General features: G+C 35.6%; 2 protein-coding genes and 1 long non-coding RNA gene across 4 annotated transcripts; 1 reads left to right on the forward strand and 2 right to left on the reverse strand.

Annotated features, from left to right (window-relative positions):
- Positions 1 to 722: 722 nt before the first annotated feature.
- gnpda2 (glucosamine-6-phosphate deaminase 2) lies at positions 723 to 10,083 on the forward strand. Of its 2 annotated transcripts, none has more exons than XM_039654994.2 (7): positions 723 to 859; positions 1,129 to 1,287; positions 1,747 to 1,848; positions 4,491 to 4,673; positions 5,816 to 6,000; positions 7,175 to 7,349; positions 8,757 to 10,083. In XM_039654994.2, the coding sequence occupies exons 2-7, from the start codon at positions 1,164 to 1,166 to the stop codon at positions 8,819 to 8,821; spliced, it is 834 nt and encodes a 277-aa protein (XP_039510928.2). In that variant the 5' UTR covers positions 723 to 859; positions 1,129 to 1,163; the 3' UTR covers positions 8,822 to 10,083. The 2 variants fall into 2 exon arrangements, with proteins under 2 accessions (XP_039510928.2, XP_088991266.1); XM_089135140.1 differs by lacking the exon at positions 723 to 859 and adding an exon at positions 877 to 1,033.
- Positions 5,900 to 7,179, reverse strand: LOC120465312 (uncharacterized). Its single transcript, XR_005618828.2, has 3 exons — positions 7,089 to 7,179; positions 6,202 to 6,288; positions 5,900 to 6,019 (listed from the first exon to the last, which is right to left on the reverse strand). It is a non-coding gene; the product is annotated as an uncharacterized LOC120465312 (long non-coding RNA).
- Positions 10,084 to 12,032: 1,949 nt separating the features above from the next.
- Positions 12,033 to 25,948, reverse strand: guf1 (GTP binding elongation factor GUF1). Its single transcript, XM_039654995.2, has 17 exons — positions 25,395 to 25,948; positions 24,625 to 24,736; positions 24,387 to 24,535; positions 23,793 to 23,873; positions 22,956 to 23,033; positions 22,248 to 22,331; positions 22,110 to 22,174; positions 20,538 to 20,741; positions 19,221 to 19,360; positions 18,563 to 18,686; positions 17,894 to 18,026; positions 16,616 to 16,759; positions 15,903 to 16,036; positions 15,548 to 15,649; positions 14,351 to 14,470; positions 12,617 to 12,653; positions 12,033 to 12,549 (listed from the first exon to the last, which is right to left on the reverse strand). Exons 1-17 carry the CDS (start codon positions 25,578 to 25,580, stop codon positions 12,421 to 12,423), a joined length of 2,022 nt encoding a protein of 673 aa, XP_039510929.2. The 5' UTR covers positions 25,581 to 25,948; the 3' UTR covers positions 12,033 to 12,420.
- Positions 25,949 to 25,978: the final 30 nt, after the last annotated feature.

The following is a 25,978-nucleotide window of genomic DNA, read 5'->3' on the forward strand; positions in this document are numbered from 1 at the left end:
TGAACATTAAAAGTTTGAGGGCGACTTTAGGCCATATGTAGGCTAGATTACATATTACAATTTAGTTGCTGAGTTGTTTTAAATAAATCTAACAAGTTTGCTGAGGCGAATTTGAGAAACGTTAGATAGAGAAGTTGCTAGTAAATAGACAAGCTGTGCTGAGTTCGTTCGTGTAAATTAGAAAAGCTCTATTTTAGTCGTGGGATTTACCCTACAATTGTGTCACATAAACATAACTAAATATGTACTTGATCAAGTAAAAAGACGACGACTGTGAACACTTCAGAGTGACGCGTGTAATGAATCGACTGATCGAGCTTTGAATCGCCTGAACCGAAGTGTCCGACCGACTCTGAACGAACCGATTCGCTAAAAGGAATCAGACTTCTGCACGCTATCATCCCTCAATCCGATGCCTTCTGTTCCTCACACTCACACACACACACACACACACAGCCGTCTGCCCCCCTGGGGTCCTTCGCAAGGTCAGTCATGTTAGAAAAGAAGGAAATGAACGACTGGAGAGTAAATTGGACGAAACTACAAGTGTAATATGCACGACATATTATTTGTTAAAGCCAAAAGTCTCCTTTAATAAACAAATTTGTCGGAACGATACTAGCCTAATCCCTAATGTTTCTTAATCAACTTCCATATGTAAATGTCATCCTATATGCTTAATATCAGATCATTTCATTCATCATTCATATTGTACAAAAGAGCCTCGGTGTCCTTACATGGGCAGTTGCTACAAACCGGAAGTGTGCCGTCAGCCCACATGACCGGAACTCTATCACATGATCAGTGTTTTCAAAGAAAACTTGTATTCATTCACTCTGAGATCCTTCGCTTTATTACTGTAAGTAGCAGACTTTATTACCCATTATATATCCATAACCATTATTCGATATCTATAGGCATTTTAAACGCAGCTGGTCGTAAATAAAGCGATGCCATGAGTGTATAAGTTTAAAAGCAAACTGTGATATGAGATAATAGAGATGCTACTATATTAAAAGCAATTGTGCATCGTGTATGTTTTGCTCCTGGATTTGGTCTTTGCTCGATCATCATCTGGACTGGGCAGTGCTGGTCAATAAAGTATTGATGTGTCTGTCTTATATTCAGAGTCTCCTGCAGATCTGCATCAGTGAGGGGTCATCATGAGACTGGTGATTCTGGACGATTATGATCTGGCCAGCGAATGGGCTGCCAAATACATCCGGAACCGGATCATCCACTTCAAGCCCAGTGCTGACCGCTACTTCACTTTAGGACTTCCAACAGGTAAACTACATCACCAGAACATATGAATATCTGTCATGATGAATGACCTGAACATTTGTGAAATCAAAATCGACTTTGTTTACTTTCTTGCACATTCCTCCCAGCCTTATTAGGCACGTTGTGTTCTTAATATTTCATCAAAATGTAATAAATTGCTCTGTTTGTGACCTGGACTCAATGCCCACTTTTCACAATCCAGTCAATTCCCAATGGATTCACTCTGAAACATGTCAGAATGGGGGAAGATTATGATTATTCTATGATTATATAGATTATTATTAGTGCTGATGATTGCATCTTATATAAAAGTTTGTAAATGTTTACTATTTGTGTGTATCATATCTCACTCACACACACTAATTTTTCAATATACAAACTTTTATGTTAGTTGCGATTAGTCGATGTGACAGCACTAATATTATCCTAATAATTAATATGCTATAATGTGATTAATTGCAGGGAGCACACCCCTCGGCTGCTATAAGAAGCTGATCGAGTATCACAAGAGCGGAGACCTGTCCTTCAAATACGTCAAAACCTTTAACATGGATGAGTATGTGGGTGAGTGTGAACCGCATAGATCGCTTCTCTGGAGAACTGCTGAGTGTGTGTGTGTGTGTGTGTGTGTGTGTGTGTGTGTGTGTGTGTGTGTGTGTGTGAGAGAGTGTGTGTGTCTCATCCCTTTCTGTGTCAGAATCTGCAAGAAGATATTTATTAAACATTACACTACTCTTATTATATGCGTACTGTGAGCTCACACACTATATAGTAGGGAAGCATGTGATTTGGGACACAGCCTCTATTTGCATTGTGACATTCATGACTAAAGTCTCTTTATCATTAGAGGTTTTTATTGGCATATAAATCGGAATCCAAATTTTTATATACTTTTTGAGAGCCTGATAACAAAAATAAAAGTCTCACCATTAAAAGCCGATATGACAGACTTAACTGTTGCACTGAACTGTATTTTCCTTTTTTTGAAGTGATTCTAATCATATTTTAATCAATTGAAAAACTTTATGTTGAACTGAAGGAAGGAATAGGAAATAATACATCATTTAATAATGGATTATTTAATATATCCGCTAATTAAAAAAAATAGCTTTCATATATTGGCCAAATTTAAATATATCGGCCAAATTTAATATATCAGCTTTAATATATTGGCCAAATTGAATATATCGGCAAAATTTAATATAGCGGCTTTCATATGTCAGCCAAATTGAATATATCGGCCAAATATTATATATCGGCCAACTTTAGCATATCGGCTTTAATATATCGGCCAAATTTAGTATAAATCGGCTTTAATATATCGGGCAAATTTAATATAAATCGGCTTTAATATATCGGTCAAATTTTATATATCAGCCAAATTTAATATATATACTTTAATGTATCGACCAAATTTTATAAATCGGCCAAATTTAATATATCGGCTTTCATATATCGGCCAAATTTAATATATATTGGTCAAATTTTATATATTGGCCAACTTTAATATATCAGCTTTAATATATGAGATAAATTTTATATATCGGCCAACTTTAATATATCAGCTTTAATATATGAGATAAATTTTATATATCAGCCAACTTTAATATATCGGCTTTAATATATCAGCCAAATTTTATATATCAGACAAATTTTATATATCGGCCAACTTTAATATATCGGCTTTAATATATCGGCCAAATTTTATATATCAGACAAATTTTATATATCAACTTTAATGTATCGACCAAATTTTATATATCGGCTTTAATATATCGGCCAACTTTAATATGTCGGCTTTAATATATCGGCCAACTTTAATATGTTGGCTTTAATATATCGGCCACATTTTATATATCAGCCAAATTTAATATATCAACTTTAATGTATCGACCAAATTTTATAAATCGGCCAAATTGAATATATCGGCTTTCATATATTGGCCAAATTGAATATATATCGGTCAAATTTGATATATCGGCCAACTTTAATATATCAGCTTAAATATATGAGATAAATTTGATATATCGGCCAACTTTAATATATCAGCTTTAATATACGAGATAAATTTTATATATCGGCCAACTTTAATATATCGGCTTTAATATATCAGCCAAATTTTATATATTGGTTTTAATATATCGGCCAAATTGAATATATTAGACAAATTTAATATACTGGCTTTAATATATCGCCCAAATTTTATATATCGGCTTTAATATATCGGCCAACTTTAATATATCGGCTTTAATATATCGGCCAACTTTAATATGTCGGCTTTCATATATTGGCCAAATTGAATATATCTGCCTTAATATATCGGCCAAATTGAATATATATCAGTCAAATTTGATATATCGGCCAACTTTAATATATCAGCTTAAATATATGAGATAAATTTGATATATCGGCCAACTTTAATATATCGGCTTTAATATATCAGCCAAATTTTATATATTGGTTTTAATATATCGGCCAAATTGAATATATTAGACAAATTTAATATACTGGCTTTAATATATCGCCCAAATTTTATATATCGGCTTTAATATATCGGCCAACTTTAATATATCGGCTTTAATATATCGGCCAACTTTAATATGTCGGCTTTCATATATTGGCCAAATTGAATATATCTGCCTTAATATATCGGCCAAATTGAATATATATCGGTCAAATTTGATATATCGGCCAACTTTAATATATCAGCTTAAATATATGAGATAAATTTGATATATCGGCCAACTTTAATATATCGGCTTTAATATATCAGCCAAATTTTATATATTGGTTTTAATATATCGGCCAAATTGAATATATTAAACAAATTTAATATACTGGCTTTAATATATCGCCCAAATTTTATATATCGGCTTTAATATATCGGCCAACTTTAATATGTCGGCTTTAATATATTGGCCAAATTGAATATATCGGCCAACTTTAATATGTCGGATTTAACATATCAGCCATATTTAATCTGTCGGTCAAATGTTATTATCGGGCAGATAACGATAATATTAAAAGTGAACATATCGGCCGATACCGATATGGTGGCCGATATATTGTGCGACCCTGATTACTGTTAGGTTAGGGCTCGGGTTAGTAGAATAAAAGTTGACATGTATTTGCGAAGCGACTTACAGTCAGTAGATTGTCTAAAAGTGGACCATCACATTTGTTCCTGAATAACTCCTGGTGTCCAGGCCTGCCCAGGGATCATCCCGAGAGCTATCACTCCTACATGTGGAATAACTTCTTCAAGCACGTGGACGTCGAGCCGCACAACACTCATATCCTGGACGGGAACGCCAGCGACCTGCAGGCCGAGTGCGAAGCCTACGAGCAGAAGATCGGGGCCGCGGGAGGAATCGAGCTGTTTGTGGGAGGTGTGTCAATAAATCTGACTCAAGAACGCTTTATCAGACGCTGGAATACACTTCTAAATCTGCACACACAAAACTGGCTCTTTAAACAGTTTAGCCGCTGCAATAACAAACACATTTAATCAATAAGAATGATTCCAAATGCTGGATTACGCAACTCAATGTCTTAAAGGGACAGTACACCTGAAAACGTATATTCTGTCATCATTTAGTTGTTCTAAACTTGTATAAGTTTCTTTTGTTGAACGCAAAAAAGAAGATGTTTTGAAGAATGCCGGTAACCAAACAGTTGAGGGACTTCCATAGTATGAAATGAAAATACGGTCAATAGGGACCAGAAACTATTTGGTTACAGACATTCTTCAAAATATCGTCTGTCCCTTTAAGTCCTGAGCTTGCTGTAGCAATAATTGATTTTATATTTGTATCTGATCCAAATTTTGTGCAAATTTAGTGTTATTTCAGTATTATTAGTACTTTTTATTGGGAACACTATACAATAAGGTTTAATTTGTTAACATTAGTTAGTTACATTAGTTAACATGAACTAACGATAAAAAAAAATGAATGCAATACAGGATTTATTAATCTTAAGTTTTGTTAATTGCTACATTTACAATCAAAAAATCTATCTGTTAACTGATGAATTTAAAAACGGATAATTTTATTTGTTCATTTATTCAATCTCAATGATACTAAAATAACATTGGTTTAAGTTTTATAAGTATAAAAAGTTATTTTCATGCAAAGCTGCAGTAAAAAAAAACGTTTTCTTAAAAAAATGATGTTATTTTTATATCATTGAGAGATGCTAAACATTTTTAATCAGTTTTTATTTTTATATTTTCCATTTTAATTATTTTAAAAATAATTTTAGTTTTAGTTAACAATAACAACACTGAATGATAAATTTATGAAAAATATGATAAATTTATGATAAATTTAATTTTATATTTTCAATAAAAAGGATTTTAAAAGAAATCATATTTACCACAGAAAATGAACATTTTCCATGAAAAATAAGCGCATTGTCATGACGTGTCTGTGAGTTTTCACTGTTCATTCAATTTCACTCACTGTTTTATCACTTATTTAACTTTATCAGTTAATCTTTTACCAGTCCTGTCTTTTGTTGTTTTCTTCAGGCATCGGTCCAGACGGACACATCGCCTTCAATGAGCCCGGCTCCAGTCTGGTGTCCAGGACCCGAGTGAAGACACTGGCCAAGGACACCATAGTGGCCAACGCCCGTTTCTTCGGGAACGATCTCTCCAAAGTTCCCAGCATGACCCTCACCGTCGGAGTGGGAACGGTGATGGACGCCAGAGAGGTGAATCACACACGCGTGTCTGCGACAGGAACAGGAACGTAGAACACACACATCTTTTGTCCCAGTCAGATACGCTTTTGTTTGGAGCGTTTGTCATGTGCAATTCATAGATATAATTATCTTTTATAATGTAGTTACAAATGTTCTCTTTGTTATAGCTATAAACTGAACATGTGTCAATAAGAGACTGGAAATACATACACACTTTAACAGAGAGGATGCTGGGTAAAGTGTCCTTCGGGTCTCTTGGTTTTGTTGGCTTGGATGCCAGACACATTACAGCATCTCCTATAAACACACGGACCATATTTCACTCCAAAAAGTCATATTAATAATCAATTATTGTTTGTGTTAAGAAGTTCATTTTTTGGCCCATTAAGATTTTTGGCATTGTGACATTATTTTCCCAAATTCTGTTATATATATATTAATATTATTATTAAATTCAGTACAACAAATACAACTAATTATTTATACTTAGTTTATGTTACATATACTTAACAATTTAAAGAATAATATTAATTATGTTATAATTATTATATAACAAATATTTAGGGGGGGGGTCTGTTCTCATTACTATAATCGTAATACTTATTATTAATAAAAGTCTTGTTATTATTACTGTAATTAGCATAATTTGATAATAATAATAATTATTATTATTATGATGAAGAAATATTTGGGTCATGAGTCAAAGCTAAATCAAAGGAAAATATATATATTTGTATATATATAAGTATTATTATTATTACAGTAATAATCATAATATTAATAGTAATTATGAAGTAATGTTTGGGTCATGATTTAACCCTAAATCAAAGGAGACATATATTGTCATTACAATAATAATATTTGTGACATTTAACAATAATAATTTTTATTTTAATTGTAATTATTAATTCAATAATTAGATTAATAATATGTAATAATAAAATATTAATTATTATCATCATCATTACAGTAATGACTCATAATTTTTCCATTTAATTTAGAGTTAAATCATGACCCGAGCATTTCTTCTTCATAATAATAATTATTATTATCCTAATTACTGTAGCAATAATATATATGATGGTTTAAATCATGACCTGATCATTTCTTGAAGCGATGCACAGTTGGAGCCTCGCTGGAGAAGTGTAATGATGAATGCGTGACGTCTCCTCCTCCTCCTCAGGTCATGATTGTGATCACTGGAGCTCATAAGGCCTTCGCTCTGTATAAAGCCATCGAGGAGGGCGTGAACCACATGTGGACGGTGTCTGCCTTCCAGCAACATCCACGAACCATATTCATCTGCGATGAGGACGCCACGCTGGAGCTCAGGGTCAAGACCGTCAAGTATTTTAAAGGTATTTAAAAGCCTCGGGTCAAATTTTGACTCGCGCTCACAGAAAGTTGCTTCAAGATCAAAGAAACAGCAGTTTAACTGAATAAAAAGTTTTTATCAAGCGTTGAAAGGTAAACCAGTAACATGCTCATCCAGATTTACCAGTTCTGTTGCTAAAGGTTCTATTTCAAACCGGTCAAGACAAACTTTGAAGTTGGGTTGAGAAAGCAAGTATGAAAAAGCCAATACAGTCTATCAGAAAAACAGATGGAGGGATAAATGGATGGATGGATAGATAAATGGATGGATGGATGGGTAGATGGATGGGTAGATGGATGGATAGATAGATAAGTGGATGGATGGATGCATGGATGGGTAGATAGATAAATGGATGGATGGATGGGTAGATGGATGGATAGATAGATAAGTGGATGGATGGATGCATGGATGGATGGATAGATAAATGGATGGATAGATAGATAAGTGGATGGATGGATGCATGGATGGGTAGATGGATGGATGGATAGATAAATGGATGGATAGATAAATGGATGGGTAGATAGATGGATAGATAGATAAGTGGATGGATGGATGCATGGATGGATGGATAGATACATGGATGGATAGATAGATAAATGGATGGATGGATGCATGGATGGATGGATAGATAAATGGATGGATAGATAGATAAGTGGATGGATGGATGCATGGATGGGTAGATGGATGGATAGATAGATAAATGGATGCATGGATGCATGGATGGATGGATAGATAAATGGATGGATAGATAGATAAGTGGATGGATGGATGCATGGATGGGTAGATAGATAAATGGATGGATGGATGGATGGGTAGATGGATGGATAGATAGATAAGTGGATGGATGGATGCATGGATGGATGGATAGATAAATGGATGGATAGATAGATAAGTGGATGGATGGATGCATGGATGGGTAGATAGATAAATGGATGGATGGATGGGTAGATAGATAAATGGATGGATGGATGCATGGATGGATGGATAGATAAATGGATGGATAGATAGATAAGTGGATGGATGGATGCATGGATGGGTAGATAGATAAATGGATGGATGGTTGGATAGATATATAGACAGATTTATCATAATAACATCACTGACCTCAAACGTCTAAGTGACTGAAGCAGTTACAGCGGTTGAGGTGACGAGAGTAACTCCAGCATCAGTCGTGCAGCTCAAGCTGTTCCTCTGGTGCGGCTCGTCCTCTTTCTCTCCGAGAGCCGCTGTTTGAGTTCAGCGTCTCGAGGTCAGTGTGTGTGTGTGTGTGTGAGATGGCCGGTCGGTCTGGAATGTGTTTCTCTCTGAAACTCAATCTGTGGCTCTTAAAGGCTCAGTCTCTCCCGAGGGTTTAATATCTGCGGTTTCCTGCCGATCTTCTGCTCCTCAGGCCTGATGCACGTCCACAACCAGCTGGTGGAGCCCACGCTCAGCGTCCGGGACTACAGCGACTGAACACAGCAGTGTGTGGACCAGGGGTCAAGGAGTGTGTGTCGATGTAAAGCTTTCCCAAGATAACGTGTTTATACACTCCAATCGAGCGAGACTCCATATCAGCTTCAGTACTCCACTTTTAGGCCAGTATTCACATGAAAAGGGAAGGGTGTGTGTGTGAGAGAGTTATTGTGAGAGAGTGAGTGTGTGTGTGCTCAGAAACACTCTTACTTTAATCCTCTCAGCCAATGTTTATAACACAGTCACACTCTTTGACATCACTAACGTGAAAAACGCTTTCTTTCTTCATTCTGAGATGAGCATATACATCATTTCCTCTGGACTGGAGTTTAATCCGGAAACACTGAAGCTCAGCATTTCAAGCCAAACGTCTGTTTTCATGGACTAGGTCAATTTTGTAATAACACAAGCTACTTAAAGTTACCTTGAATGTGGGATTTAACTCCAAGACGACTTCGGGAAAGTGTGTTTTGTAATATTTCTGGTTAGATGTTACATAAATAAATTAGTGCTGTCAAACCAATCAGTTGCATCTAAAAAGTTTGTATATGTATATACACACACACAGAGACAAACTCACAAAAACACACACACAAACTGTTATGTTAGATGTGATTATTCAGTTTGACAGCACTAAATAAATACACTTTAAAGTCTTTTGAATTGTCCAGATGTGTTGGTGTTTGTTGCTCTACATATGAGCATTAAGGGTTAATGAGACCCACAATCATAGTGTCTCATATCCTGATAATCATCTACAGGCTGATCTGTGATCAGATTTACAAAAAAGTCTTACTTCAATGTCATTTTTATAAGATTTCAAGCACATTTTCTTGCCTTTTGAATTAGTCACTAGCAGAAGTGAGAATGCTGGGAAAGTGTATTTCCTCTTGTTTGCTTATTCATGTTGCCATATCGGAGTAGAGAAGTGTGTTTTTGAAGTTCACTAATTTTACACATGACGTACTTATATATTCTCTTCAGTTGCTGTACTTTGTTTTATATTATATAAAAATATAAAGTAAGTTGCGAGTCATTGTGCTTGTATTGTAAAACACACCGTAGTTTCATCTGATACTGTTTCTGTACTTCACTGTAATGTTCATGGGAAGGAGAGCATGTTACAAATTTATTTCCATTTAACTGTTAAATGAACTGACGGTTAACAGATTTGCACTCCAAAAGCCAAATCATTCTCTGATGTGTTTGTGTGCTTGATCTTAGATGGATGAATCAAATAAACAAAGTTTCATATATTGTCACTTAATAGTACAGTTTATATTTGTACGGACAGGATGAATGTTGCCCAGGTCATATATTCATGTATCTATTCGACACCCACACACACACATATATTAGAGATGCATGATATATTGGTATCAGCTGATATATGTTTATTTTTAATGTTAAAAATATTATTTAATGTGATGTTTTTGAACTGGTGGAAATATGATTAGAATCACTCAAAAACATCAATTATAATGAGAACATTATCATGGTGAGACTTTTGTTTTTGTTATCAGGCTCTCAAAAATTATATAAAAATTTGGTTTTAGATTTATCAGCCAATATATCGGTTATCGGCTTTCAAATATAAAGAATTATCGGTATCGGGCAATATATCGTTATCGGCTTTCAAATATAAAGAATTATCGGTATCGGCCAATATATCGGTTATCGGCTTTCAAATATAAAGAATTATCTCTATTGGCCAATATATCGGTTATCGGCTTTCAAATATAAAGAATTATCGGTATCGGGCAATATATCGGTTATCAGCTTTCATATTTAAAGAATTATCGGTATCAGCCTATATCTGTTATCGGCTTTCAAATATAAAGAATTAGCGGTATCGGCCAATATATCGGTTATCGGCTTTCAAATATAAAGAATTATCTGTATTGGCCAATATATCGGTTATCGGCTTTCAAATATATAGAATTATCGGTATCGGCCAATATATCGGTTATCAGCTTTCATATATAAAGAATTATCGGTATCAGCCTATATCTGTTATCGGCTTTCAAATATAAAGAATTATCGGTATTGGCCAATATATCGGTTATCGGCTTTCAAATATAAAGAATTATCGGTATCGGGCAATATATCGGTTATCAGCTTTCATATTTAAAGAATAATCGGTATCAGCCTATATCTGTTATCGGCTTTCAAATATAAAGAATTATCGTATCGGCCAATATATCGGTTATCGGCTTTCAAATATAAAGAATTATCGGTATCGGCCAATATATCGGTTATCGGCTTTCAAATATAAAGAATTATCCGTATCGGCCAATATACCGGTTATCGGCTTTCAAATATAAAGAATTATCGGTATCGGCCTATATCTGTTATCGGCTTTCAAATATAAAGAATTATCCGTATCGGCCAATATATCGGTTATCGGCTTTCAAATATAAAGAATTATCCGTATCGGCCAATTTATCGGTTATCGGCTTTCAAATATAAAGAATTATCAGTATCGGCCAATATACCGGTTATCGGCTTTCAAGTATAAAGAATTATCGGTATCGGCCTATATCTGTTATCGGCTTTCAAATATAAAGAATTATCCGTATCGGCCAATATACCGGTTATCGGCTTTCAAATATAAAGAATTATCGGTATCGGCCTATATCTGTTATCGGCTTTCAAATATAAAGAATTATCGGTATCGGCCTATATCTGTTATCGGCTTTCAAATATAAAGAATTATCCGTATCGGCCAATATACCGGTTATCGGCTTTCAAATATATAGAATTATCGGTATCGGCCTATATGTCGGGTATCAGCTTTGAAATATAAAGAATTATTGGTCTCGGCCAAAATGTTCATATCGGTGCATCCATAATATACATACACACACACACACACATATATACAGTATATATATATATATATATATATATATATTATATATAGTTTTATCATAGCTCTTGTTTTTTGTTTTAACTTTGTAAATTAGTCATTTAATTTTGTAATTTTATTCATATTTTTTTTAAGTATTTAAGGTTTCATTTATGGTTTTTGTAACTAATATATTTGTTTGCAAATTTATTTGTAATGTTTGCAACTAATATTTGATTTGATTTCAGTTTTATTTCAATTAACATAAATGTTTTTAATAGTTATAATTAACCATAATAACCCTGGCACAATTCTAATGAGAATATTGTGACAATATTCATAAATATTCACAGTGTGACAAAACAAGGATAATTTTCTTTATGCAAAATAAAACTCTTGATTAGTCTCGTCAGATTCCTGATTTCAGCAGCTCAAACACGGAGCAGAAACATTTCAGAAGACAGACCCCTGCACAACCACTGCAATGAGGAAAACAGAGCTGCCAAATACTTCTACATCCACTCAGTCTAAACGTTTCCAATGAAAACCCTTAGCTTGCATTCTCTGAATCTACTGAGAGAACAGCAATGTTTCAGCATCATGAAGATTAATTCATCAAACCTACTTTACGCTCCCAGAATAACATCACTCCGTTATATAAACTTGATAGCATTTCTGAATCAATCACCGTACTTTACATTGGCATGTTCACGTCCACAAATCAAGCCCAGTCTGTCAGGATTATGTTCCACTACGTCCGCTTCAGGACGCTGATGAAAGCGTCTTTCGGGACGTCGATGTTTCCAATGCGCCGCATTTTCTTCTTTCCTTCGGCCTGCTTCTTTAGCAGTTTCATTTTCCGTGTAATGTCGCCGCCGTACTAGACAAAGATCAAGAATCAGCAGCTAATCAAGCTAAACAACTTCAATATGAGAAGAGGTACTTACACATTTTGCTAGAACATTCTTCCGGTATGCTTTGATCCTAAAAGAGCGAATCGTGGATAAGGAGTATTAGGTTTTAGCAGAGCCCGTCTACGGAGAAACCTTATTAAGTCCTATTGTACCGAATTTTGGTTGTAGTTCCACCAGAGTTCCACTGGGGGGGCGATCGTCCGAGTGCAAAATGAATGGGAGTCTATGGAGCTAAACGGCTAAATGTGTCTCTTTCACCTGATTGCCGTTGAGAAATCTCAGATTTCATTGAAGGTTTTGCGAGTTCAACATGGGTTATAGGTCGAAAGGTGAATGAACGAGTACTTATGTCCTTTAGAATTCTTACAGGTTGAGTTGTTGTTGCCCATAACTTGCTAGCATTCTGCTAAAGAACGATGGTTGGTCAGTGAAGGACTGATTACGACCAGAGACACTGCTTGATGGGATCATGGCATCCGGACCAGAATATTAAGAACTTTAGTGCATGTGTGTTTACCTGTGTCGGCTGCAGAAAGTGCAGAGCACGAAAGCACCAAATTGACTGAAGGATTGCCGTAAAGCAGTATCTCTGGTCGTATGACGTCATTGACATTTTAAAAGTATTTTTAAAGCAAATAAGTGATATGTTTATTTTGAATAAAAAAAAAATTATTCATTGTTATTAAAAAACATTATTTCCTTCAGATGCGCACTGTTTAATGTGATGTTTTTGAACTGGTGGAAATATGATTAGAGTTGCTTAAAAACATCAATTATAATGAGAACATTATCATGGTGAGACTTTTGTTTTTGTTATCAGGCTCTCAAAAATTATATAAAAATTTGGTTTTAGATTTATCAGCCAATATATCGGTTATCGGCTTTCAAATATAAAGGATTATCGGTATCGGCCTATATGTCGGTTATCGGCTTTCAAATATAAAGAATTATCGGTATCGGAAAATATATCGGTTATCGGCTTTCAAATATAAAGAATTATCCGTATCAGCCAATATATCGGTTATCGGCTTTCAAATATAAAGAATTATAGGTATCGGCCAATATATCGGTTATCGGCTCTCAAATATAAAGAATTATCGGTATCGGCCAATATATCGGTTATCGGCTTTCAAATATAAAGAATTATTGGTATCGGACAATATATCGGTTATCGGCTTTCAAATATATAGAATTATCGGTATCAGCCAATATATCTGTTATCAGCTTTCAAATATATAGAATTATCGGTATCAGCCAATATATCTGTTATCAGCTTTCAAATATATAGAATTATCGGTATCAGCCTATACCTGTTATCGGCTTTCAAATATAAAGATTTATCGGTGTCGGCCAATATATCGGTTCTCAGCTTTCAAATATAAAGAATTATCCGTATCAGCCAATATATCGGTTATCAGCTTTCATATATAAAGAATTATCTGTATTGGCCAATATATCGGGTATCAGCTTTCAAATATAAAGAATTATCGGAATTATCAAATAAGTGACTCTAAAAAATCTAACACCCAGCAATGTGTAATTTATTTGCATCTCCTTTCGAATACAACATTCAAATTACTAGACAACAAATGATAGCCTGAGAAAAGTAGATTTTGAGGGGTATATCGCCATAGACCTCCATTCATTCTGCACTCGTCCTGTGAGCGCCCTCATGTGGACCCAGAGAGGAACTGCAACCAAGTTTACTGAGAGTGACATTCTCTGGTTTCATGTTATTTGGTGTTACGCACACAGTCCGACACTCACGTTTCTCGAGCGATGATCTTGCTGCCGATGGCCGCCTGCACTGCGATCTCAAACATCTGTCTCGGGATCGAGTCCTTCAGTCTCTCACATATGGCTTTTCCCGCACTGTACGCTTTTTCTCTGAACACAAGAGCGAATCAGAGCTGGTTTCATTGTTTTCTAGCGATCGCACCACAAACGGGGAAGATGTTAAGAATAAGTGCAGTAAACAGTAAAACGGTTTGTTCTACAAACCAGTGTGTTTATGAATACGGTAATACATTAAAAATATGGCTGCAAGCAGCAATTAAGCGGCCAAGCACAAAGACGACACGATAAGTCATGCTAGTATGGATGGGAGGCGTCAGACCAACTGAGCAATTAAAGACAAAATGCCTGAAAATCATAAATATAGATTTAATGGTTTATCACTTTTCACCAATAGGTGGCGCTGTGACCAAAATGATGTGGTGTGGTCAGACTAGGATGACAATGACACAAAGTTTGGTGTCAATATGCCGAAGCATTGCAGAGATACAGGCTCAGAGTTGTTTGGCATCACGCCTAAACTTTGCTGATGCGATATACAAAAACGGTAACGTTTCGCCAACGTAGTTTAGAAGTTCAGTAGTTTAGAAGTTTCCGACTATGGAAACATTGGTATCTATGTTCTCGGCATGACCCAAGGAATTTATTAAGACTATAAAGTAATTAGCATATTTGGAAGTTTAATCTTAATTTCTGACCACAATGTGGCGCTGCCCCAACACTTTTAGAGTACCTCCAGGGCATGGTGATGACATACTGAGTTTCATGAAGATATGCCAATGTGTTCGTAAAATATAACATTTTACGACAAAATTCAAAATGGCCAACGCCCAAAATGGTTGATATGCGAAATTGTGTTACGTTTGACTTGGCATGCTGCACCGAATCTTAAGAGACCAGTTCATACGCAATTTTTCATATCTCCTGAGCACTAAGTGACAATACGCCGAAACTGTGCAGGTAACCTCAGGTCGTGGTTGTCAGAACACACACCAATTTTGATCAAAATAGGCTAAAGCGTTGCGAAGATACAGCCTCACGTTTACTTTGGCATGCTCTTCGTCAAATTCGTTCATCCGTTAATCAAGAACGGTTTGACCAATCAACTTGAATTAAATATTTTCTTTAAAATACCAAACACTATCTAATCATGAAGAGATCAAGACTTACTTATGAACGATAATGGCGAGTTCCTCCACTGGCCGCCCGTTGAGGAGGAAGTCCATCTTAATCAGTTCAGCGGGTTCATATCCGGCATCCTCGTAATCAAAACTAGGGGAAAAATAGTAAACATATTTACAGAAGTGACAATAAACGGGCGGGGCTTGGTTGAGTTAGGTGTTCACACACCCCTGAGCGTTACTGACAGACTGGGAAGAGAGGAGCCGCAACAATGGAGAATATGAGGAGAATAATCAACATTCAAGAAGGAAAACCTGTTCTAGTAGAGCCTGAAACTACATCAAGACTCTTGAAAGGGCGTAATATGGCGTCTTCAAACATTTATTCATTCATGCGAGCTCACCTGGCGTATCCTGATGACATGGACTTGAGCTGGTCGTAAAAGTCCACAACGACCTCATTTAGAGGGAATAGGTACTTCATCATCACTCGATGGTCATCGATGTAGAACATGTTCTTCTGAACAGCCCTGCGGGTCTTCAGCAAGGCAGAGAATTGCATTGTGGGTTACGAAAATGAAGTGAGTTTTTGCTTAAAACAAGCAAAATGATCTGCCAATGGGGTCTGAAAAATAATGTTAATTCAAACCTAAACAACATTATTTCTCTTACCCCATTGGCAGATCATTTTGCTTGTTTTAAAGCTATAATATGCAATCGTTTTCGCCACTAGGGGTCGCTAACCTCTTACAATAACAAAGGCGTAGGTTGGTGACACATACTGTAAGCAGAATTATGAAGTTGTCGTCATGCCGATGGATCTAATAATGTTTATGGATGAGTGAATCAGTTGTCCACGTCTGTCGCCATGGTTACAATGTCATTATTTCTTTGGGAACTTTTGGGATATTGTAAGTATATAACGGCAGGAAATATTTGGGATATTTTATTACAAAATTCTTACATATTGTACCTTTAAGCAAAAAAATAGATTTTTTCCTCTAGAAAACAAGACTCATCTAGTAAATGCTTCTTGATTTAAGGATTTTTAGATATTTGGACTGGACTCAAGACACAAATACTAAGCAAATCTTCTTTTGCAGTCAGCGAATCTCACCTGACACAGACTCATGATCTTCCCAATGAAGTCGTCGGGTGCGATGATGGTTCCCATCACCATGGGCTCCAGATACTGCTCCACCAGCGCCCTCTCTGGGAAGTGAGCAGGGTTGATGATGGTGATCACTTCCTCACCGTGTTCCTACAAAAACACACTCAACTGAGGAATCGACTCTTCGACCCGCAAACGTTCATATATCAATGAACCGCTAACTGCCGTGCCGTATTATAAATGCATATACATTCCTGCATACTTCCTGCACACGGTTAATAAGGTCTTAAAGGAGTAGTTCACTTTAAAAAAAAAAACTTTTGCTGATAATTTACTCACCCCCATGTCATCCAAGATGTCCACGTCTTTCTTTCTTCAGTCGAAAAGAAATGAAGGTTTTTGATGAAAACATTCCAGGATTTTCTCCATATAATGGACTTCAATGGGGTCCAAACGGTTCAAGGTCCAAATGAGAGTTTCAGTGCAGCTTCAAAGGGCTTTAAACGATTCCAGACGATGAATAAGGGTCTTATCAAGCGAAACGATCGCTCATTTCAAAAATAAAAAAATAACAAAGTTTAAGTTTTATAAGCTCAAATGCTCGCCTTGCTCTGTTCGTGACTCTCCTGTTTGAATCTTTTTCCGAGTCATTTGGTTCATTTAACGAAAGAAACTAACGAATTGACTCTGAAAAAGATTCGTTCATTTTGACGAACGAGAGAGTCACCGACACACATTACGTCATCAGGTTGAAAGTTCACGCGTGTTCCGGTTGAGAAATGTATGGTACTAATTATCTCCTCCAACATCGTTGTTTTACCGTTTTTTAATGGCATTTGACCTTCGCCATTAAGACACATTCGCTTTATGAACACAGGCCTGTACTTACGCTTGACCTTTCAACCTGATTACGTAATGTGCGTCGCATCACAGCTCGTGCAAGACCAGCATTAGCGGTTAAAAAGTATATAAATGGTTATTTTTGTTATAAATGTCGGCTGGTTTGTCTAGATCAGACTCTTATTCCTCGGCTGGATCGTGTCGAGACTTTGAAGCTGCACTGAAACTCACATCTGGACCTTCGACCCGTTTGGACCCCATTGAAGACACTATATAGAGAAACCCTGGAGTGTGTTCCTCAAAAACATAATTTTATTCAACTGAAGAAAGAAAGACATGAACATCTAAGATGAGTAAATTATCAGGAAATTTTAATTCTGAAGTGAACTACTCCTTTAAGGTATTCTGGGTGGATTTTGAGGTGTTCTGGTTGTAGAGTCTCACCTTTATGAGTTTGGCAGACGCCAGCACAGCCTTGTACGGGACAGTCGGAGCCGTTATTATGACCGACGCGTTATATTCCTGCTCTAAACGCTGGTTGAACACCTCCATGTGCAGAAGACCCAGAAACCCCAGCCTGAGAGAGACAGACAGAGAAATGTACCTTAAAGGTGCAGTGTGTACTATTTTGGAGCATCTGTTGACAGAAATGCAATATCATATAACTATGTTTCCAGTGGGTTATAAAGACATTACATAATGAACCATTATGTGTTTATTAGCTTAGAATGAGGCGTTTCTCTCTACACACACCGCGGGTCCGCTTCCATCGACATGTTTCTACGGTAGCCCTGAACTTATTTCATCACTATGTTATGGTCAGCGAATAAAACACTGACACAATAATGAACAAGCAACAATAATATTCGCAATAACATATCGTTTTATTGAATAATTGACTAAAAATAATTTCGTAATTTATAACCTCGTTGCTACTCTCTGCTGTCTCAGAAGATGACGTCACTTTCTGTCGGCCACCATAAATTCTGTTGGGTGCGATTCGTAACCTCACCACTAGATGGCGCTAAAAATCACACACTGCACCTTTAAATAGTGAAACGACACGACTGAGCGATGAACTCAGTGACCGTGTGTGTGTGTGTGTGTACAAACCTCCATCCGGCTCCCAAAGCCAAACTACTGTCCCGCTGAACGGTCACGCTGGAGTCATTCAGAGTCAGTTTCTCCACAGCGCTTCGCAGGGCGGTGTAATCTGATTGGTCCATGGGATACATGCCTGAAAGAGTTACACAACTTATTCCCAACCCTCAACAAGCCCATATTATACTCTAACACACAGTCTTGATGTGTTTCAGGCTCTACTAGAACAGGTTTCATGATTATTCTCCTCATATTCTCCATTGTTGCGGCTCCTCTCTTCCCAGTCTGTCAGTAACGCTCTGTTTACTTCCTGTCTCCTCCTTCTGAAAGCACACTGTGCTCTGATTGGTCGGCTGGATCAGTGTGTTGTGATTGTGGTCGAGCGCTTCGAGTGTGTTTGGGGAAAGTCCCGCCCCTTCCCATAACCGCCAGTTTAACACACTACTAACTAACTCAACCAGGCCCCGCCCCTTTATTCTGCGCATGAATTATTATAATGAGGAATATTGTGACGTGTTCGTTCCCGGGAGAAACTCCAGACTACAATGGAGGCGTTTCAGGAGTTCAGAAACACTGCTCAAACTGCAACATTACACACTGAAGAGAGACGAAGATGTGAAAACAGCAGATTATACTGTGTAATATTAGTTTAGCACACACACACACACACCAGCGAACACCATGGCTTTAGCCGGTTTGAACCCCGGCAGCGCCTCCACAGGCTGTTTCTGCAGGTAAAGTGTGTCTCCAATCTGAGCCTCCTTCACTTCCTTCATCCCTGCGATGATGTAACCCACCTGACCGGCATACCTGAGGACAAAAGGTCAAAGGTTAAGCTAGCGCAACTTACAGAGACTGCCTGAAACATTCCTTCTTAGGGTGTGTATATGTAGTTTGGAAGGTTTTTAAGATGCCTTTTTGTTTTTTTTCAACATATGATTCTATTTCTGCCATAAACATAAGCACTGAATTAATTGAATATTTGCTTGGTTATCTTTTAAGGCCTCGGTTTTCAACCAGGAGTCTGCAGAATCTTTTATATTTTTATTTATCATTCATTTTCAAAATCGTGAAACTTTTTTATTTCTACACAGGGTTTTTGTCGTCAACTAAAACTTTTAAAAACATTTCTGTTAATTGAAATAAAGTTGAAATCAAATTAAATATATATATATATATATATATATATTAGTTGGGAAAAAATTATACTAAAATGTTGCCTTGGATAAGTTTAAGCACTAAAATTACTACATGAAAATATATCAAATGTAGAACTGAAATAAAAATAAATTAAACCTAAATAGCAATAGCTTAATTTTTTTTTAAACTAATAAAATGACAAAAGCACATAACAAGATGACTAAAAGCTAAACTAAAATTAACACGAAAACTAAAATTATTGTGCCTCCAAAACACAATTTTAATATTAATAACACAAAAACTAAAAATATAAAAATAAAAGCTAATTAAAACCAAAGTAAAATTTAAATCTTAACATTTTTATTTCTCATTCATTTTTTTTTCTCAAAATCGAGAAACTTTTTTTTTTCCTAGACAGGGTTTTTGTCGTCAACTAAAACTTTTAAAAACATTTCTGTTAATTGAAATAAAGTTGAAATCAAATTAAATATATATATATATATATTAGTTGGGAAAAAATTATACTAAATTGTTGCCTTGGATACGTTTAAGCACTAAAATTACTACATGAAAATATATCAAATGTAGAACTGAAATAAAATTAAACGTAAATAGCAATAGTTTAATTGTTTTTTAAAAGCTAATAAAATGGCAAAAGCACATAACATAACATAAATGACTAAAAATATAAAAATAAAAGCGAATTAAAACCAAAGTAAAAATTAAATCTGCCCCCAAACACATAACTATTAAATAACGATACAGTTATTAAATGTTTTCTCTATATAAAAAGCAGTTATGATAGTTGATGTTGAGGTGAATGAGTGGATGATGTGTACAGGCTCACAGTGTTTGGGTCGGGTGTGGGTCGGGTCTCAGGACGCCCAGCTCGTTGACCTCATAAGACTTCCCCAGGTGTGCCGAGACGACCCGGTCTCCCCTGGACACGCGTCCGCCGAACACGGCGATGTTGGCCACTACGCCTCTGTAGTGATCGAACGTGGAGTCGAACACGAGCGCCATGAACGGATCGTCCACTCGCGCCGTCGGACTGAAGCACACAGGGAACATAATAACGTGGATTTGCTTTTTAGAAAATCAAATTCCACTTAATTTCGACAGTCCAAACAAAGTTTGTGTTTGCATAATATATGTGGGTGCACTGTGTATAATTATTCTATATATATATAAATACACACACATGCTTGTATATATTTAAGAAATATTTTCATGAATATACTGTATATAGATTTATATACAATTTTTATTATATATAAATAATATTTTTTTTCTTAAATATACATGCATGTGTGTGTATTTATATATATATACACAAATTAATTATACACAGTGCACCCACATATATTATGTAAACACAAACTTTTATTTTGGATGCGATTAATCGTTTGACAGCCCTATAAATTATGCATAATTACATGCAAGTAAGTTTACCCTAACCCTATAGTACGAACATGTAGTTACTTAATATTACTCATATAGCGTAACCAAATTATGCATAATTACAAACCCTAACTCTAAATATACAGTGAGTAGATGTTGTTAATTAATATCGCTCAGTACTTGTAAATCACACTGTAACAAGGACATCTTAAAATAAAGTGTAACCCAACAACATACCGAACAAAAATACACTGTAGGGAATGAAGATGAGCAGGTTTCCAGAAAAGCACATGACATATGAGGATTTACCACAATAAACCGAAGCTTTCCTGATTCACTCACTTCCCGATACACTATTTTAGCTTTTAAGATTAATAGTAACTAAAAATGCCACTAAATGTATAATGTAATTTTGTGCTTCTGAAACAAATCAAGCATTTTTGATAAAACTTTAAGTTTAGAGTTCAATTCTCACTATTGTTAATTATCATGCAGCTGTTTATTAATACTTATAAAGCACATATGGACTATAATAAGCAGTAATAAGGAGTTTATTGAGGCAAAATGTTTAGTTAATAGTGAGAATTGGACCCTAATCTGCCATTTACAACTAAATTAAGCATTATCATTATCATTAGTGAAATACAACACAGTTTTGCTGAATTTTTCAATCAGCATAAAAACATTACAACAAACACTAGCATTATTTATATTTTTGTTTGCGGACAATTTAGTGACAGTAAAGACATTTATAATGTAATAAAAGATCATATTTCAGTTTTTATGAACTTTGAATTCTAAAAAAATAAAATGTATGACAGTTTCTGCCAAAATATGATCATCATAAATGTCCCATGAGCAGCAAATCATCATATTAGAGTGATTTCTGAAGGATCATGTGACGCTGATTCATTGTGGGCTTTGGGTGTGCATGTGTCCTGACACTCAATGATAATCAGTGTGTGCTGATCTTCTCTCTCACAGCGACCTCTTGTGGAGAAGCGTGACCGATACTCACGGAGGAATCCGCTTCACCACCTCTCGGAGGACTTGATCCACGTTTGTGCCGAGTTTCGCCGAGATCTGCAGGGAAAGATCGCCACAATTACTACAAATATTAAAGTGCTGTTATGAAGACAAACATCTGAACTCTCACCTTGATACACTCTTCCCTGGGGATGTCAAAAACCTTTTCAATCTGCTTTTCCACCCGCTCTGGATCAGCATTTTTCAAATCAATCTGACGATTAAAACAACTCGTTAAAATGACAAACGGCGAAAGAACCGACATTTGATGGTGTTTGAGTCAATGTGAAAATGACTAACGATCCTTACATTAAATAAAACATGATGACATAATACTAGGTCTGTCAAACGATTAATCGCATCCAAAATAAAAGTTTGTGTTTACATAATATATGTGTGTGCACTGTGTATAATTATTTTGTATATATATAAATACACACACATGCATGTATATTTAAGAAAAAATAAATAATAATATAATAAATTATATATGAAAATATTTCTTAAATATATACAAGCATGTGTGTGTATTTATATATATATAATAATTATACACAGTGCACACACATATATTATATAAACACAAACTTTTATTTTGGATGCGATTAATCGCGATTAATCGTTTGACAGCCCTACACAATACATAATATAAAACCGTCGTAAAAGCATTCAGATTAATAAAAAAATCAATGAATGCACATGCAAATATATTTAGATTAATAAAGATCATGTGGTCCAAATATAATAAAAACTATTAGGAGCAACATTTATGGTTTTCCTACTTGATGTGAAGACATTTCTGCCGTGCGTGTAAGAAACGCGTTTACAGTCATTCTACCTTGTTGATCACAGGGATGATCGTTAGTTGAGCCTCGAAAGCCAAGTAGAAGTTGGCGACTGTTTGCGCTTGAATCCCCTTTGAATTGGAGAAAGAAAAAAATTATTTTTTTTACTTTTAATGTCAATTAAAAAAGCCTGCAGTTTTCTAGTAACGATCGTTTATTTCTGCTGATATATGCGAGTATGTGCCAGTGTTGTTATTGTTGAAATAAAAATAATTTATTACTGTTCCCAATGAAGCTGAAATGCTAATATTACTAACACTGAAATTAAAGATAAATAGAAATATTAGAAAAAAATAAAAGCACATAACAACCAAAATGATATAAGGGCTGTCAAACAATTAATCGCATCCAAAATAAAAGTTTGTGTTTACATAATATATGTGGGTGCACTGTGCATAATTATTCTGTATATATATATATATATAAATGCACACACATGCATGTATTTAAAAAAAATATTATTTATATTTATATATAATATAAATTATATATAAATCTATATACATGAAAATATTTTTTAAATATATAAATGCACATGTGTGTATTTATATATATAAAATAATTATACACAATGCACCCACATATATTATGTAAACACAAGTTTTTATTTTGGATGCGATTAATCGTTTGACAGCCCTAATATATACATAAAAATAAAAGCTAATTAAAAATATTAATAAATTCTATAATAGTATATACATAACCCTGGTATATGCATATGTTCTGAAACTAAAATAGGGTAAAAAATAAAAAAAAAACTGTGTTTCTACTGTGTTTAATCTTCTGTAAATCATTAAATATATGAAAGTGTCATTAATAAAGTGTATTACCTGATTTGCATCTACAATGAGCAGAACTCCTTGGCAAGCGGATATGGAGCGAGATACTTCATAGCTGAAGTCAACATGGCCCTGAAAAATAGTGGAACCACTAAAATTATACAGATTTAAAGTGCCCCATTATACATTTTTTAAAAGCTCCTAATGTTATTTTAGAGTCTCCTACAACAGGTTCACATTCATCCAAGATCAAAAACACTTTATTCTCTCTTAATCTCCAGCTCTTTCCTCTCAGTCTCTCTAAGCCCCGCCTCTCTGAGAGCTGCTCTGCTGTGATTGGTCAGAAAGCAAACACTCATTATCATATCCGAATCTCAGCTCTTGATCACAGTGATACGAAAACAGCGTCTTCAGATAAACTACAGTGTTTGAAGGCGGAGCTAAGAGTCGCTGCTCAGCCAATCAAGACCACAGGCTGGCATTATGCTAATTAGTTACAAACCTACATAGAAAGTGAGACTGAATTACTGACGACTCGTTTCAGTTCAGAAAGACTTCTTTCTTTTAGGAGAAAATAACTTTGCAGACCTTTTACATCCACAAACAGCTCTATTACACGATATCTGTGCATCATTGTCATCTCACAGGTGTGTCGATGAGATTGAGCAGGTACGTCTGTCCGTCGTGCTGATAGAAGAGCGAGGCAGTCTGAGCTTTAACAGTGATTCCTCTCTCTCTCTCCACCTGCAGTTTATCCAGAACCTGCTTGTTACTCGCGGTCTTTGCAATGGCACCTGCGCACACAATCACGAGAAAGAAAGAAACAATTTTACATAATTCACAGGGAAATCTCTCCTGTCTTGGATGTGTTACAGTGAATCACCTGTGATCTCCAGCAGTCGGTCAGCTAAAGTGCTCTTGCCATGATCTATGTGAGCGATGATGCTGAAATTGCGAATTCTCTCCACCGGAAACTCAGACATGTCGAAACTGTCCTGTAACAGTCAAAGAACTCTAATTTAACATACAGTTGCGGAAACTTTTAAAAACATTTCGCCCATAGATTCTACTGTAAAATCATAACAGATTATTAGGGGCATAATGGTGAACATAGTCTAAGTTTTTTAGAAACTTACTCTAAAATATTTTGCTACTATGTTCAAATCTCAGTGTGTGTTGCAGCAGAAGTTTTTATTTAAAGACAGACGTAGTTTGGTAAGCTTGATTCCACCACAGAATAAAAATTAAAAAGGTAATTGCGACTTTTTATCTCACAATTCTGACTTTTTTTCTCGTAATTGTGAATTTACATCTCGCAATTATGAGTTATAAAGAAGGAATTGCACGATAAACTCGCAATTCTGAGAAAAAGTCAGAATGGCGTGATCTATAGTCGCATTTACGTGTTATAAAGTCAGAATTGCGTGATATTAAGTAGCAATTCTGAGGAACAAGTCACAATTATCTTTTAAATTGTTGTATTATGTGGTTGGGAACAAGCTTCCATAATAAACCACTTTAATAAAAACAAAAAACATTGAAATATTACCGCGGTAAGTGCCGCGCCGTTATTTTGTGTAACGGTCCGTTACATCCTTATACGTCATATATGTGTCGACTGAGGGCAAAAACAGGTCAAAGCAACACATTTACCTTCTCAGACGCATTAGAGCTGAAGTCTCTGACAGGACTGATGCTTTTCATCCATCTGTGTCTGATGACTGTACATGTGCTCACACAGCCCTGAGATCTGCGCTTAATGCGGCATATTTTAATCTCAGGACAGCGTTTGATAAAGGGCAGAAAGAGCCCGTGCGATCTAAACAGAGACTGACGCATCCTCTCTATCAGCGCACGCTATTCCTCAACAGAGAAGCCATGTCTTTAAACTTCATGTCGAACAGGAACAAAGATTCAAATCGTCATTCAAAAGCACAAATTCAGTTTTTAGAAACAGTCAATTCTACAGTAGATTGTGTAAGTTACTTCAGTGTGACAGCTACAGTGGGCCGCCATGTTGGAAAAACGTCATCAAACGTGTTACCCTCTAGGAATGATGGGAAGTGTAGTTTAAAAGAAAATCAGTGCATTTAGAATGATAAAATGTCCTCTGCGCTAATGTTGTATGATATTTTCGCAAAACTAACTTTTTTGCATAATTAATGTCTACATTTTTCAACTGGTGTTCAAATAAATAAAATAAATTTCTATAAAAATAAAATCTATCTGTTTCTCTG

The sequence above is a fragment of the Pimephales promelas genome, chromosome 9 (assembly GCF_988280905.1).
Source record: "Pimephales promelas chromosome 9, fPimPro1.hap1.1, whole genome shotgun sequence".
Lineage (NCBI taxonomy): Eukaryota > Metazoa > Chordata > Actinopteri > Cypriniformes > Leuciscidae > Pimephales > Pimephales promelas.

Excerpts from the sequence above, each read along its gene's own strand:
- guf1 (XM_039654995.2), bottom strand. The coding sequence starts at position 25,580 with ATGCGTCAGTCTCTGTTTAGATCGCACGGGCTCTTTCTGCCCTTTATC. Across the intron at positions 18,687-19,220 it reads TAAAGCCATGGTGTTCGCTG|GCATGTATCCCATGGACCAA; the intron begins GTGTGTGTGTGT and ends TAACTCTTTCAG. Across the intron at positions 15,650-15,902 it reads ATGTCATCAGGATACGCCAG|TTTTGATTACGAGGATGCCG; the intron begins GTGAGCTCGCAT and ends TTTTTCCCCTAG.
- gnpda2 (XM_039654994.2), top strand. The coding sequence starts at position 1,164 with ATGAGACTGGTGATTCTGGACGATTATGATCTGGCCAGCGAATGGGCT. Across the intron at positions 4,674-5,815 it reads AATCGAGCTGTTTGTGGGAG|GCATCGGTCCAGACGGACAC; the intron begins GTGTGTCAATAA and ends TGTTTTCTTCAG. Across the intron at positions 7,350-8,756 it reads GACCGTCAAGTATTTTAAAG|GCCTGATGCACGTCCACAAC; the intron begins GTATTTAAAAGC and ends TCTGCTCCTCAG.